The 12,882-nt window shown below is 40.1% G+C and overlaps 1 protein-coding gene across 5 annotated transcripts in view; it reads right to left on the minus strand.

Moving 5' to 3' along the window:
- The window catches only part of RBM33 (RNA binding motif protein 33), an 85,142-nt gene that overhangs the window by 14,854 nt on the left and 57,406 nt on the right, over positions 1–12,882 (minus strand). For 4 of the 5 annotated variants that reach the window (XM_072328042.1, XM_072328041.1, XM_072328040.1 and 1 more), the window contains exon 15: positions 11,281–11,925. In XM_072328042.1, coding sequence (XP_072184143.1) covers positions 11,281–11,925 — 645 coding nt within the window. Of the gene's footprint in view, positions 1–6,199; positions 6,678–11,280; positions 11,926–12,882 lie in introns of those variants that run through there. The other variant, XM_072328044.1, reaches the window with a different exon arrangement.

Below are 12,882 nucleotides of genomic sequence, written 5' to 3' on the forward strand. Positions count from 1 at the left end.
CAATAGAAAACGGCATCTCTTCTCTGCTTCTCATCACATTCACTTCCTCTTTGCTCCACGTCAAATGTAGCTTCACATGAAATTCTGTGCATAAACCTTCGAGATCAGTCGCTAGAAAGAAATTATAAAGCTTTTCCTTCAAAGTCTTTCTTCGACTGCAGCTTAGAAAAGAAACAAAAAGAAAGCAACTGCCCTTCTCCTCTCCTGAAAACATAAGCACATAAACAAAAACCAGTACTGAACTAACACTCAAATGAAGAGGATTTAAATACCAGCATAAGCCTTATGCTCTGGTCAGATAATTTCCTTTATCCAACCTTTCAGCAGCTGGAAGATTATGAAACTAAAAAAAAAAAAAAAGAAGCAAAAATTCTAGCAGGAATTTAATCCCAAGAATTGGGAGTTCAAATCTAATCTACGCTAAATGCCTGCTGTGCAAAACAACCATAAATACTTGCGACTGTGTCTCTCCAACCCCAAAAATGATTCCTGCACATATGAACAGCGTGCAAGTGAAGCCCTCAGGTACAAAACACATCATCCATGCTCGTTATGAGACTTCAAAAGCAAACAATCGTTTCCCATAAAGGCTAGGATGGCCAACAATCACCCAGTATTTAACTGGAAGCTCAATTATCACCAAATAAAACTGTTCAGACCACAGCAGGAAACACACAATCAGACAAAACAAACGCATAAACACACAATACGGGTTCGCATTCATGAGGAATATGGTGGGATACACTTCCTGCTGGGGTTTCTAATGGGGCAAGACCTAACCATGGGCTGAAACCCAGTCTGTGGGTTTCAAGTGTTAACACGACGCGATGCCAACCTAGAAGGTGGAAGCCTCTCTGGACTTTTTGTAAGTTAATACATCTCAGAAACATAGAAACCTGTAAAAAACAATAAAGGAAATCCACGGGGTAAGAAACAGGGAAGGAGCAAAGCCTGCTGGTTCCTGCAACAAGAAAGGAAAAATGGAGAGCTGAATCAAAACCTGGCCTTATAACCCTGCTCTAAAAACACTGCTGCTTGAGCTGGCTTGAGCTCCCTGACAGCTCCTGGCTGCAACTGAAGACAAAACTTGGTGTCTTTCTTAAATTAGAAACAAACCAAGTCAAACAAAACCCCAAAATCATGGCTCCTAGGTCAGTATGTGTTTAACAAGTGAAACAACAAAGGCTCAGGTAGCAAATTTTAACCAGCTAAAAAAAAAAGGAGCTGCTGCTAAAGATGTCAAGCAGCGTCAAAAGCAAATGAGTAAAATCTACATAGTATTAAAATTAAAACATGGCACTCGCCACCATTATCATCCTTTAAACTTCTTATAAGGAAGATAATTGCTGGCTTCTTCAGGAATGCAAATGAAGAAGTCAAGTCTTAAGCAAAACACCCCTAAAGAGCTTTATCATCTGGTCTTAAAGCCACAAATCCTCTGTACATTACTTACAGCCACACGCTCATATGAGAATATTAACGCTCTGGTAGAAGACTGGAGTACCTGTAAATAGGACTGCTCCTGTGCTGACTCCCAACTTCCACCAGGGAGGCAGAAAATAATCAGGCAAATTAAAACATACAGTAAAGCTACAGGTAAGCAAAGAAAGACGGTGCTGCAGAAGCTACCCAAAAAGACATCTGAATCATAGAAGCTGAACTGCTAACACCTCCTCTGCGTAAAACATCTCAGTTCCAATCAACTTTTCCTAAAGGACTTAATTTCTTAATGCTATTTTTCCATTAGCTTACATCACCTCTCCCCCACATTTAAACATGCAGGAATAGAATGAGATGTTTGAAGTCTTACCAAAGTACATATTTCTTTCTTTCTTTCTCCCCCTCTGCCCCCCACCAAGAGCTTTTTGGGATACACTAAACAACTCTAAATCTTTCAAAGATGCATCCAGCCGTCATCATGGCCTGCTTCATACAACCCAAGGTGCAGAAGCCAGGTAGAACACTTCCCAGTTCACCTGAGTCCTATGCTAAGACCTGAGACTGATGACTATCTTCAGTTTTATAACACAAACTTCCTCTTAAGTCCTCTACAGATAAGCGAATCTCACTTTCTGTCTGCAAGCCAATGAAGGCAAAGTGTTTTTCTTATTCCCTACTGAGTATAATTAAGCAAAACTCAAAAGATCCAGGCAAAAACATCTGATGAACATAGTAAGTATTTTTCAAACTTGACTGTGAACGAATCTGCAGCACTTAATCTGAAACTGGAGACTAAGAGAAAACAGAAATGATGTCATTCGCAAAGGCCATGAGTTTTAGAAGCAATGCCCTGATACTAATCAAGGCTGCTTTCCAATATTGACATGCTCTCACTTGTCAGCGCTGTGCATTCAGAAACATAAAGAGCATTCTGTCAAATATGAGATCACAAACTCTAAGACCAGAATTGTATGATGCCTGAATTTAGCGAGCCGAAGCTCTGCACTCTATCATAATCACGATGACAGTTTTGTTATGAAGATGAAGTTTATTTGCCACCAACATTAGCAGGACAAATTTATTTATAACAAATGCCTTAAAATGTACTGATAAAAAAATGCCTATTGATACTGTCAGAGCTTCCTGCAATTTGACAGATCAAATCTTATTTTCATTCTTAAACCCCATGAAGGAATGGTATCACCAACTCGCATTCTGTAGTGAGCAAATTGATTAATCCCCCTCTATAGAAATCTCAACTCTTGATTACACCTATCAGACGTTAAGCAGCATTATTCTAGAGTGACAACACTTGACAAATTCCCAAACCATTTCTCTCTGCCTTTGTGGCCCTGCTAGCTTGTATTAACCCTGATGAAAAATTAATTTCCCTTATCTTCTGCTAAACCCCAAAATCCAAATCCGCCAAACTGGCAACTCTTTCTGTAAAGGTATTATGAAAACCTCTAAAAGATTAATTGCATGTCTTCAGGTGACATTAAATTAATTTCTGTACTCGTGACAGACATTTGATACTCCGTACTGAGAGGACAGATAACATTGTCAGGATACACAGAAGGATAGTGGTGCAGTGTCCCAGGGCAGCCTCTTATGAATTCTCCTTTCGATAAGGCCATACTTCACTGTCACTGGCACTGTTAGAGATCTTGCAGCCCACAGACCTCACTGCACAGGTTTCTATTAACGACGACAATGCTGTGTCTATCCATGTAATCTTTATAAAGCTAATTCAAAATCACCCAATAGTAAAGGGATGTGCATGCTGGATAAAGCACTTAGAGGAAATAAACTGCTGATTTGTGTAAAAATAACCCAGAGAAGCAAAATATTCCCCTCTTTTCTCATGTTTACGAGACATCAAACTCTCTCCAACATGAATCTTGCAGGAAAAACTCAATCCAAAAAATATCCTGTAATTGATTTCCTTTAAGGAAGGAGAAACTCCTCATCTCCTACCAGTTCGAGTCAATATTTCCAGAAATGAGTGCTTCTGCAGCATCACGGTAGTTAAGAGGAAAAAATATCTACCATGTTACTGAACTCATCTTCTCTCCAAGGACAGGAGCAATTTACTGTTCTTTCACCAGCTGTATAGATTCTCATATGTAAACTCCTTTCCTTTTTGTCTGATACCACAATTGGCTACAGTCAGACATCTACAGAGGCAGCTGTTGATCCTCAAGTAAAACAGTAAAGCTAAGTTATGTACATAACAAGGAAGACAGCCTTCCACTATACATGAATATTTGTTTCATGGCGGTAATCAGAAACCCTAATAATTATCTGCTTTTCACCTGGTGCTCCAAACAGGTATGAAACAGGCAGGGACCAGGGAATAGGAAGCTCAATCACTTGCCAAACATCCCAGAAACCAGTGACATGAACAAGCACTGCCTCCGAACAGCTGAAAAACTGTTTTCGATCTGCCAGACACCAATGAGAAACACCTGGCGACCCTTTTTAAAGGCCTAATTCCACTTAAACCAATGTACTAATAGACTTCTTAAGTATCTCCGCGTGTACTGAGAGAACTAAGGGCATGGAGAACTGCTCAAAAGGCATCAGAGAACCCCAGCTGTGCTACGCTGGTTTCACCAGCACCTAAACATAGCTGATCAGGTGCTCCATCATGACTACATGTCCTTCTAGCACAAGGATCCACCAGTTTGTTACGTGAAATATACAGTGCTGTGTCAAAGCTGCAGCAAAATTCAGTTTGTGGACTGGGAACTTATTTAAGCATCACCTTCGTTTTTATGTTTCTGACCTCAAAATACAGCACGATAATGTAGATAACAAAAACCAAGATTTCACGTGTCCCAATTCAGCTGATGGCACCACATCCAGGATACTTTATAATAAAGCTGGTCATGCAGAGCCATCACCAACAGAAAACACTTCTGTTTTAAAACATCAGCAACCCAGAGCCCCTGAAGGAGCCCTTTCCAGCTGGACACAAGGTGTCACACTGCAATGGGAGCTTCCCTCATTTCTAGTTCCTCCAGCTTGCACTCCTTGAAGCTTAAAACTAAAGGCATCTTGAATCCTTCCCACACACTGCCCTATGCTTCTTGCACAGCCTCTGCAGGGACAAACTACATTACCTCCATATCTCCAGCCACTAGTGGGACTCTCCAACTCACGGAACTACAGAATTATAGTGGATGGAAGGGACCTCTAGAGATCATCTAGTCCAACCCCCCGGCAAAGCAGGCTCCCTAGACCAGGTTACACAGAAAAAGAATGTTCTAATGTCAAAAATAAAAAAAGCAACTAATCAAGACAACGCCAACAAATCTGCAGGGTTTTTGTTCGTTTGTTTTTTCTATAAAGCAAATTTCCAGTCCTCCACCCCACCAGTAATATTACTGGAACAGGTTGCCCAAGGAGGCTGTGGATGCCCCATCACTGCAGGCACTAAAGGCCAGGCTGGATGTGGCTCTGGGCAGCGTGGTCTGGTGGTTGGTGACCCTGCATGAAGCAGGGGGGTTGGAACTGGGTGATCATTGTGGTTCTTTTCAACCCAGGCCATTCTAGTATTCTATGACATTCATCCAAAAAACACCTCGCTCTTTTTATTATGTACTTTAACAGTGTTAGTTGATTTTAGTTGTTCCATCAGGTAGGTGGAAAACTAGATACTCCATAACACCAAGGTCATGCCAATATAAACTCTGCATTGCATCACTTGTAACAGCAGAAAAACTCTCCTTTGAGACTTAAAAACGTGACAAGCAATACCAAATGCCTTGCTTTCAGGGTATTCAGGAGGATACAACTCCTCTTCAACATACAATTTGAAAGTCTCCCGAGGAAAAGGAGAAACTTGTCCTCCACTTTACAATAGGTAACATTTTATTGTATTTTGGCTTCAAGTTATCCAAAGCAATAGTGAATTCAGCGTAGTTAGAATTCTCCCTTTCAAGGATTTTATTAAAAACATATAGAATATGTTATATAAAACATACTGCCTGCACCTAGCCTGGCTATGAGCCTAAGTCCTCAAGTTGCTAAGGGTGCCCACAAATGCCCTCATTTCCCCAGTAACTAATGTCCTCAACAACACAGGACAGCCCACCTCACTTCTATAAAGAACGACTCCAAAGTCATGACGTATTCTGTTTCTATGTGGACAATCCTCACTGGATAACTGGGAGGACAGTTTGATTGCTCAGAAATATTCCACAAAAACACTACATCTTTTTCATAACTAAAATAGAACAGGGCTCCCTAATTTACTTCTCTTTCCCCTCTCCTCCCCTTCCCAACCTTGATATTCAGAGGTGGAAATAAGCAAACCACATCCATTTGTGAACTATTTCTAGAGTGCTATCTTGTGGCTGGCAGAGTCCTTTTCCAGCAGGGTTTAAATTAGCAGTGCTTTAGCGGTCTTGACCATTCTGACACACTCCAAACAAACATGGCAGCTGAACGTTAAGCCATCACAGCTTCTCCAGTCTGCTTCTACTATGGGCATTATTCAGACCTTCTTCAAATAATGAGATGTGAACAAACTGCCACGTCCTTCTGCAGCTTACTACGTCTACATTGCTGTATGTGGGGCCAGTTCCTGTGTGCTGTTTCTCAGAGCTGCCAGCACTGCATTACTGGGCAGCGTTCCCTCAAGAGCTTGTTATACAAACGTTAAGAAATCCTGATGTTTTATCTGCCCTAATAAATTTAGATGAAAGGCGCTATAGAGATTTAAAGTCAAAATGATTTTAATTAAACTTGAACATACACATGCAAGCAAAAACAAATACAAACATTCAAGCGAAGTTGGTTGATACGGTTACATTATCAAACAAGAATCATTTAAATCAGTGTCTTTTTCCATATCCAGAACTCCACATTCATCACTTTCCCTTCTCAGTTACTTCACGTTAGAATGAAGCTGTTTCTCTTCCATTCTGATTTTCTTTTTACAATCCGAGGGCAATTTTGTGACAGACTTCTCACAGAAACCTTGCCAATCCTTTCTTCGAGCTTTTCAGATGAAGAATCTCAGGTTCTCAGAAATTAAGATCACTAATAAGATATTGCATTTAATCCAATGGGGAGCACTGAGATTTTTTATGCAGTTTACACATACAAAAAAGCTCATTGTGCAGCTTTCCACAAAGAATGGCGCATTCTTGGTGCAGCGTAAGAAATCAGCATTTTCAGGCCTTTGGTACAGACATTTATCACTTTGTGCATGGCAGATCATTTTCTGGCTAGAGAAAATACACCCAACAACAATATAAGATGAATGAAAGATACAGACATTTTAAGATTTTATTACGATTTCCCACAGAACCTCCAACTAAATGAAAACGTTCAGCACTCAATTCATAAAATCAAGGTACAAACCTGTTCTTCCAGGAATAAAGGTGTTTATAATGTACCAACCTAAAGAATGCGGTTGTGTTACGTACTAGAACTATTTACTGACAGACTGGTTGTAGAGCCCAAAGGAAATCACTGTAGGAAGCATAAGTGCTAGAGAAACGTGACCTATCGAAAGGACATGATTGCTCAAAAACACTTCATGAGACCTTGGACAAAAGGCTAGATAAATCTGTCAGGAATGCTCTACAGTTCCTCCCCCCTCAATGCAGAACAAACTATTCACTTGGTCCTTTTGCTGCTGTTTTTCTGTAACTGGTTTATGTGGGCACAGCTTTCTGATAAACAACCAGCTCACTTGTTCATTCCTAAGCAGATCTTTAGAACTGAGTTCAGGCCCCCTTTCCAATGATAAACTAGCTCCAAGCCCCCTGCCATGGACCGAGTTAGCAACCACTAAATCAGACACCAGCTCAGGCTGCCCAAGGCCCCATCTAACTCAGCCTTGAGCACCCCCCAGAGATGGGGCATCCTCAACTTCTCTGGGCAGCCTTTGCCAGTGCCTTAACACTACCTCAAGTTAAGAAGCTCCCCAACCTCTAAACTTCCTCTCTTTTAGTTAAAAAAAAAAAGTTCCCCCTTGTCCTGTCTCTACCAACCCATGTAAAAAGTTGATTTCCCTCCCGTGTATAAGCTCCCTGCAAACACTGGAAAGCTGCAATGTAATCTTTCCAGAACCTTCTCTTTTCCAAGTTAAACAAGCCCGGCTTTCTCAGCCTGTCTTTGGAGAAGAGGTGCTCCAGCCCTCTGATTATATTCATGGCCCTCCTTTAGCCCCGTTCCAAAAGTTCCACATCCCTCCTGCACTGCGAGCCTCAGACCTGGATGCAGTACCCCAGAAGGGACCTCAGGAGGGCACAGTAGAGAGGGACAACCCCCTCCCCCTCCTTTCCCTGCTGCCACCCGTCTTGCTTATGCAACCCTGGATGCTGTTGGCATCCCAGGATACAAGCGTGCATTGCTGGTTCATGTCCAACTTCTCACCCACTGGGATGACCAACTTCTTCTCCATAGGGCTGCCCTCAATGACTTCCTCTCCCAGTCTGCATATATACCCCAGACTGCCCCAAGCGCAACACCTTGCACTTGGCCTTCTCAAACCCCATGCAATTCATTAGGTTCACAAAGGAACATAAATACTCAGCAAATATACTGAACTCCTATTTCTGGAAAGGATGACTATGAAGACAAGAGTCTTCTTGGGCCTCAAGAAAAAAAAAACACACAAAATACCCAATCCAAAGTATTAAGCTTTTGAAGATTTGCCACTACTACATTTTCCCAAGAGCATCATATTTTAATGGAAAACTATTTACTGTACTGCATAAATACCTGCATAAATTACGGGTGTATTGGAAAGGGACAGACATAACAGTGTTTTTAATGGGGGAAAGGCAATTTGTTAAAAAAAGATAAAGCAAAACACCTGAGTCATCTTGATATGCAAACTCATTCATACACAGAATATACTGAATATTTTCTACCTCTCCTTTCTCCAGAATAATAAGACATAAATGAAGACTGCTTCTACATCAGATAAACTGAACAAATTATTTCTTGGAATTTAATTAGTAATTCTTACCGTTCTGTTAAAATACTTAAGAAGTAAAATCCTCTCAAGAGAGAATACTGTAGAAACAGATGAAAGGCTATTTTACCTTCTTAAATAACAAGGATTACCTTTATCTGAAAGGTCAGAGGTGCTCAATAGTACTGCAACACCCAGTGATACAGATAAATACAGTTAGAAGCTTAGATTGTGAAAGATATTACCCTCCAGAAATGAACCTTTCTTTTCCAACATTTTATGCACCATAAATCTCACCAATATATTAAGTACATCTCTTTAACTGTTAAATAAAAAAATGTCAGCAGCAGCACACAACCATTTGAACCTGTTCTACATGAGGTCCTGCTGAATGCAGAGAAACAGTCCTTGCCACCACCTTCTGTTTTAGGTTAATTTGGACTAGGTAAGTTTGTAATGGGGCTGGCCTCGAAGGAATCAGCTCTTCAGCTGACAGCTCTACTACAACGCTGCTCTACAGCTGGCAGGCTGATAGAGAAGGCACCTTCCAAGTCTTTACCAACATGAATCAAGAGCTTCAAAAAGGAGCCTGCATTGTGTCTAATGGCAAACATCTCACCAGTACATGGGTCTTAAAAACATCACTGCACAAAAGAGCTCTAGAAAGGAAAAGTGCCTTGAGAGCAACAGCAGGGCTGCTTAACTGCAGAATTCAATGCCTATAGATTACAGCCACCAAAGGTAGGGAGCTATATGAAGCACAAATAAACGCTAAAGAGGATGACTAGGGAGAAGGAGATTTGGCTTCTGCTGTACATCTACGGTTGATGCAAAAGGTGTGAAAATAAATTAAAAAGGTGGCAGGGCTAAAAGGAAATCTAAATGCGATGTGATCTTTATGGTACTCGGAGTCCAAACAGCATTAAATTCTTTAAAGTCCTCTCAAAAGAGACAAGATTGCTCCCCCACACTGCTCTTCTTTTCTTTTTCCTTGTGTGGTCAGAGAAACAAAGTTATATAGATTCAGCTTGTCACCAAAAGATTAAAAATTAATCAACCGTCTTGATCAACGTTAGGCAGCTAATTGCAATGCCTGCTCTTATTCTTCCACAGTGGGAAGGAAAAATGAAATTTTCCATGACTACATGGAAAAAAAAGAGAAAGTAACATATAAAGAAACTGCTTTACTTTTGTAAAACCTCAGTATCTCAAAGTTAAGGACAGAACAAATGTGCCCGAGTGTATGATGAAAGAGAAGCTATACATGCATTTAATGAAGCTAACTGCTCTTGCTTACCAAGAGACTTATCTGAAACAAATCATCTAAAGTTTCCTAAAACACGGCATTATGATAAAAAATGATTTCATTACAGCTGAAAGTTTGGGCACTGATAACCCTTTGTTATGAAGAGCTGTATGCAGTGGTGACTGGCATTGTTTTGTTTCACCACATCATAAAAGGAGTTGTGCACGATTGCTTTATTCAATTATTAATGAATAACAAACCTGTCATACCTCTTGTAGACCACTGGGATTCCTGCAGACATATCTATATATAATTATTTCTTAGCCCAACAAAAACAATTTCTTTCAACCTCCGGTACTTTCTTCTGTGCTTAAGTTACCATGTCTGAGGAATCAGACATCCTTTAAGTCAGGTTGTTGTCAGCTTTATTTAGTCAACAATGCCCTCTGTGTTCATATTTTGAAAGAGCATATTATTACGCAATTCAAAGTATTAAGCATATTTAGCTTTTATGAGCTATAAAATCTAGCTAAGGTTTTAGCATCTGATTTCCTCCACATTTCTATGAACTAAAGCATAGCCTCCAAGGCTTTATCAAGCCTGTTAACACAGGACATTCACTTCATTACATAGCAGTTCTGCAAGTTCCTCTAGTTAACATTCTACATAATTTAAGAAGCATTCTCCTTAAAAAAAAGGAAAAAAACAAAAACCCATCATAAAAAAAGAACAACACAAGAACACCTCAAAAAAAACAAGAAAAACAACAAAAATCTGCCCAAACTCCTTCATTGTATCACAGTATCAAATATATCATGCCCTCCTCAGCGTAAAAACCAAGGGCAGATTGCACACTGGCAAACACGTCCCTTCATCTCAGTTTCTCCAGAGCTCTAACAAATTAATTTGTCTCTTCGTTAAGACAGAAGAATTCCCGTCTATAAACTTCCTAACCAATCCCCCAGACCTTCACTATGCACACTGACATCAAGGCTGGCACTGAGAGTCATCCACAACACTAGCGCTCAAGGGACACTCTACAAACAACAGACCCCTCATCAAAAGATAAGGAAATCTAATTTAGATGCAGAAGTGAAACGGTAATGTTTTAAAACCAGCCTCTAGCATGAAACGTCCCCCTCCAATACTTGCTTGAATTTGTTTCACAACATGCTTCCCTAGGAAATAAAAACAATCTCCCTTTGAGTACAGAAGCCACGCTACTGCCAGTGCTTACACACAACTGAATTATGTGGCTTCAACTAATGAATGGAGCCTAGCCCTTTAACTGAACCTTAAAAACAGCCACGTAAGTCCTTTTCTGAGCCATGCTCAGACCTACCAACCTTAAGCTAAACGAGCTAAGTTGAGCAGTCTCGCAGACTCAAGTTACAAAGAACTTAAAAGAATTATTTCCAAAAAAGGTGGTATCAACGATAACTGTTTGATAGTAAAGCATTATGGCAAACATACACTTCTGAGTAACTGCTAGTAACTTACAATTCTGAAAATCTAAAATATGGATTATGAAGTCTGATAAATCTGCTACTTCCCCTTTCATCTTAGGCCTATGTTTTATTTTGGACTTACACAGAATGAAACACACAGAAACAAACCATGACAGCACACACACACAAGATGAGCCTTGGAAACTTACCCCTCCTGACAACTTAATCACCCTGACTTTGCTGCCGACATGGGGCACATCTCCACTACCACTGTTTGTCCGCTGCATGACAGTTCTTTTCACGCCAGGTTTCATTTCCTGTGGCCTTGCTTGTATGGAAGCCACTCTAGCAGTCTGTGTGGTGGGCAGCGGTGCTGCAGCAGGTTTTGTCTGTAATACTTTCTGCGATGCCTGAGGCTGACTGGGAGATACTGTTCTGGTCTGCCTCAGCTGTTTCACTGGTTTCATTTGCTGTCCTTGATATGGCATATTAGCCCCAACCTGCGAGTAGTCTGTATGTTTGGGCTGAATATTTGGAACTACCATATCTTGCTTTTTAACAAGAAGTCTGTTTTTCACATTTTGCCTGGTCTGTAAGCCAGAGTGGGGTATGTAAGGATTGCCGTTGGCAGGGTACTCAGAAGAGTCATCGTCCTGTTGCATGTAGGATTGCTGCATAGAAGGTTGCTGTTGCTGCTGTTGCTGCTGTGCAAGCCTTTCTAGCAATTCTCTCTTTCTAGCACCAGCTTGCTGCTGCCGTCTCAACTCCTTTTGTTTCAGAATTTCTTCTCTTAGACGTTTCTGCTCTTCTATCTTCAAACGGTACAATCTAGTCTCTTCATCTTCATCTGGATACTACAAAGGGAAATGCAAATTAAGTTAGAAAATTCTCAGCATAAGCTTTGCTTGGTCAAAATAGCGTTCAAATATTGTTTTAGAAGCTGAAGAGCTTCTGAAATTATCCCTGAAACGGAGTTAAGGTTATTAGTAGAGCACATCTGACAGTATGGTTTATTTGTTATTCACTAGACACAAACAGTTTGAATCAGGTTTAAGACTTAGATATACTTCCTAAAGAGGAAAAAGAAATAAAATAAATGGAGCTTATAATACCAGTTAAGAAATCTTATCAGAATAGTAAAAAAGAAAAAAATTAAGTCTTACAAATTGGAAGTCATTTAGAACTTTCTAAAAGCAATTAAACTAAATTAATATAATTCAAGATATCAAAATATGTTTCAAATGGAAAGTAACAATACGAAGGCAACCCACTGTCACACAGGTTTTATCTTGCTCTTTTCTGACAAAGTAACAAAAGGTAGGGTGGTAAATGACCTGAAAGGCCCTGATTAGAACTATTGATTTTTCTCACAGAATTTTCAGCCTGATCTCAAACTCATTTGTCACACAATAATTGGTTATAATGAACAGCACAAGTCAATCTCTCTGACCTTGAACTCATGCACTCTCTTCAGAATCAAAATGTTGCCAAATGCAGTGCTGGAATATTAATGGTATTTAGAGAATGCCTTTAATATTCCACCCCTACGCCCTTCTGAAAGTCTTATACATTACCAAGTAACCTTCCTATAGATGTCTCAACTTTGGCAAAATGGATTCCTATGAAATGCCATATGAAATGGACAAGATTCAAGGAAATGCAAATCCCTGTCACCCTGGAAATGAAGATGCTCTTACGATACTACCATGTGCTTTCTTTTAAAACTACAAAGCAAGCTTTTTAAATACACATTTTTTATTTGCAACAGTCTGTACTTTTAGGTTAGAGACTTGTAGAGGCTGCTTACAAAT

This window comes from Excalfactoria chinensis, chromosome 2 (genome assembly GCF_039878825.1).
Source record: "Excalfactoria chinensis isolate bCotChi1 chromosome 2, bCotChi1.hap2, whole genome shotgun sequence".
NCBI classification, from domain to species: domain Eukaryota; kingdom Metazoa; phylum Chordata; class Aves; order Galliformes; family Phasianidae; genus Excalfactoria; species Excalfactoria chinensis.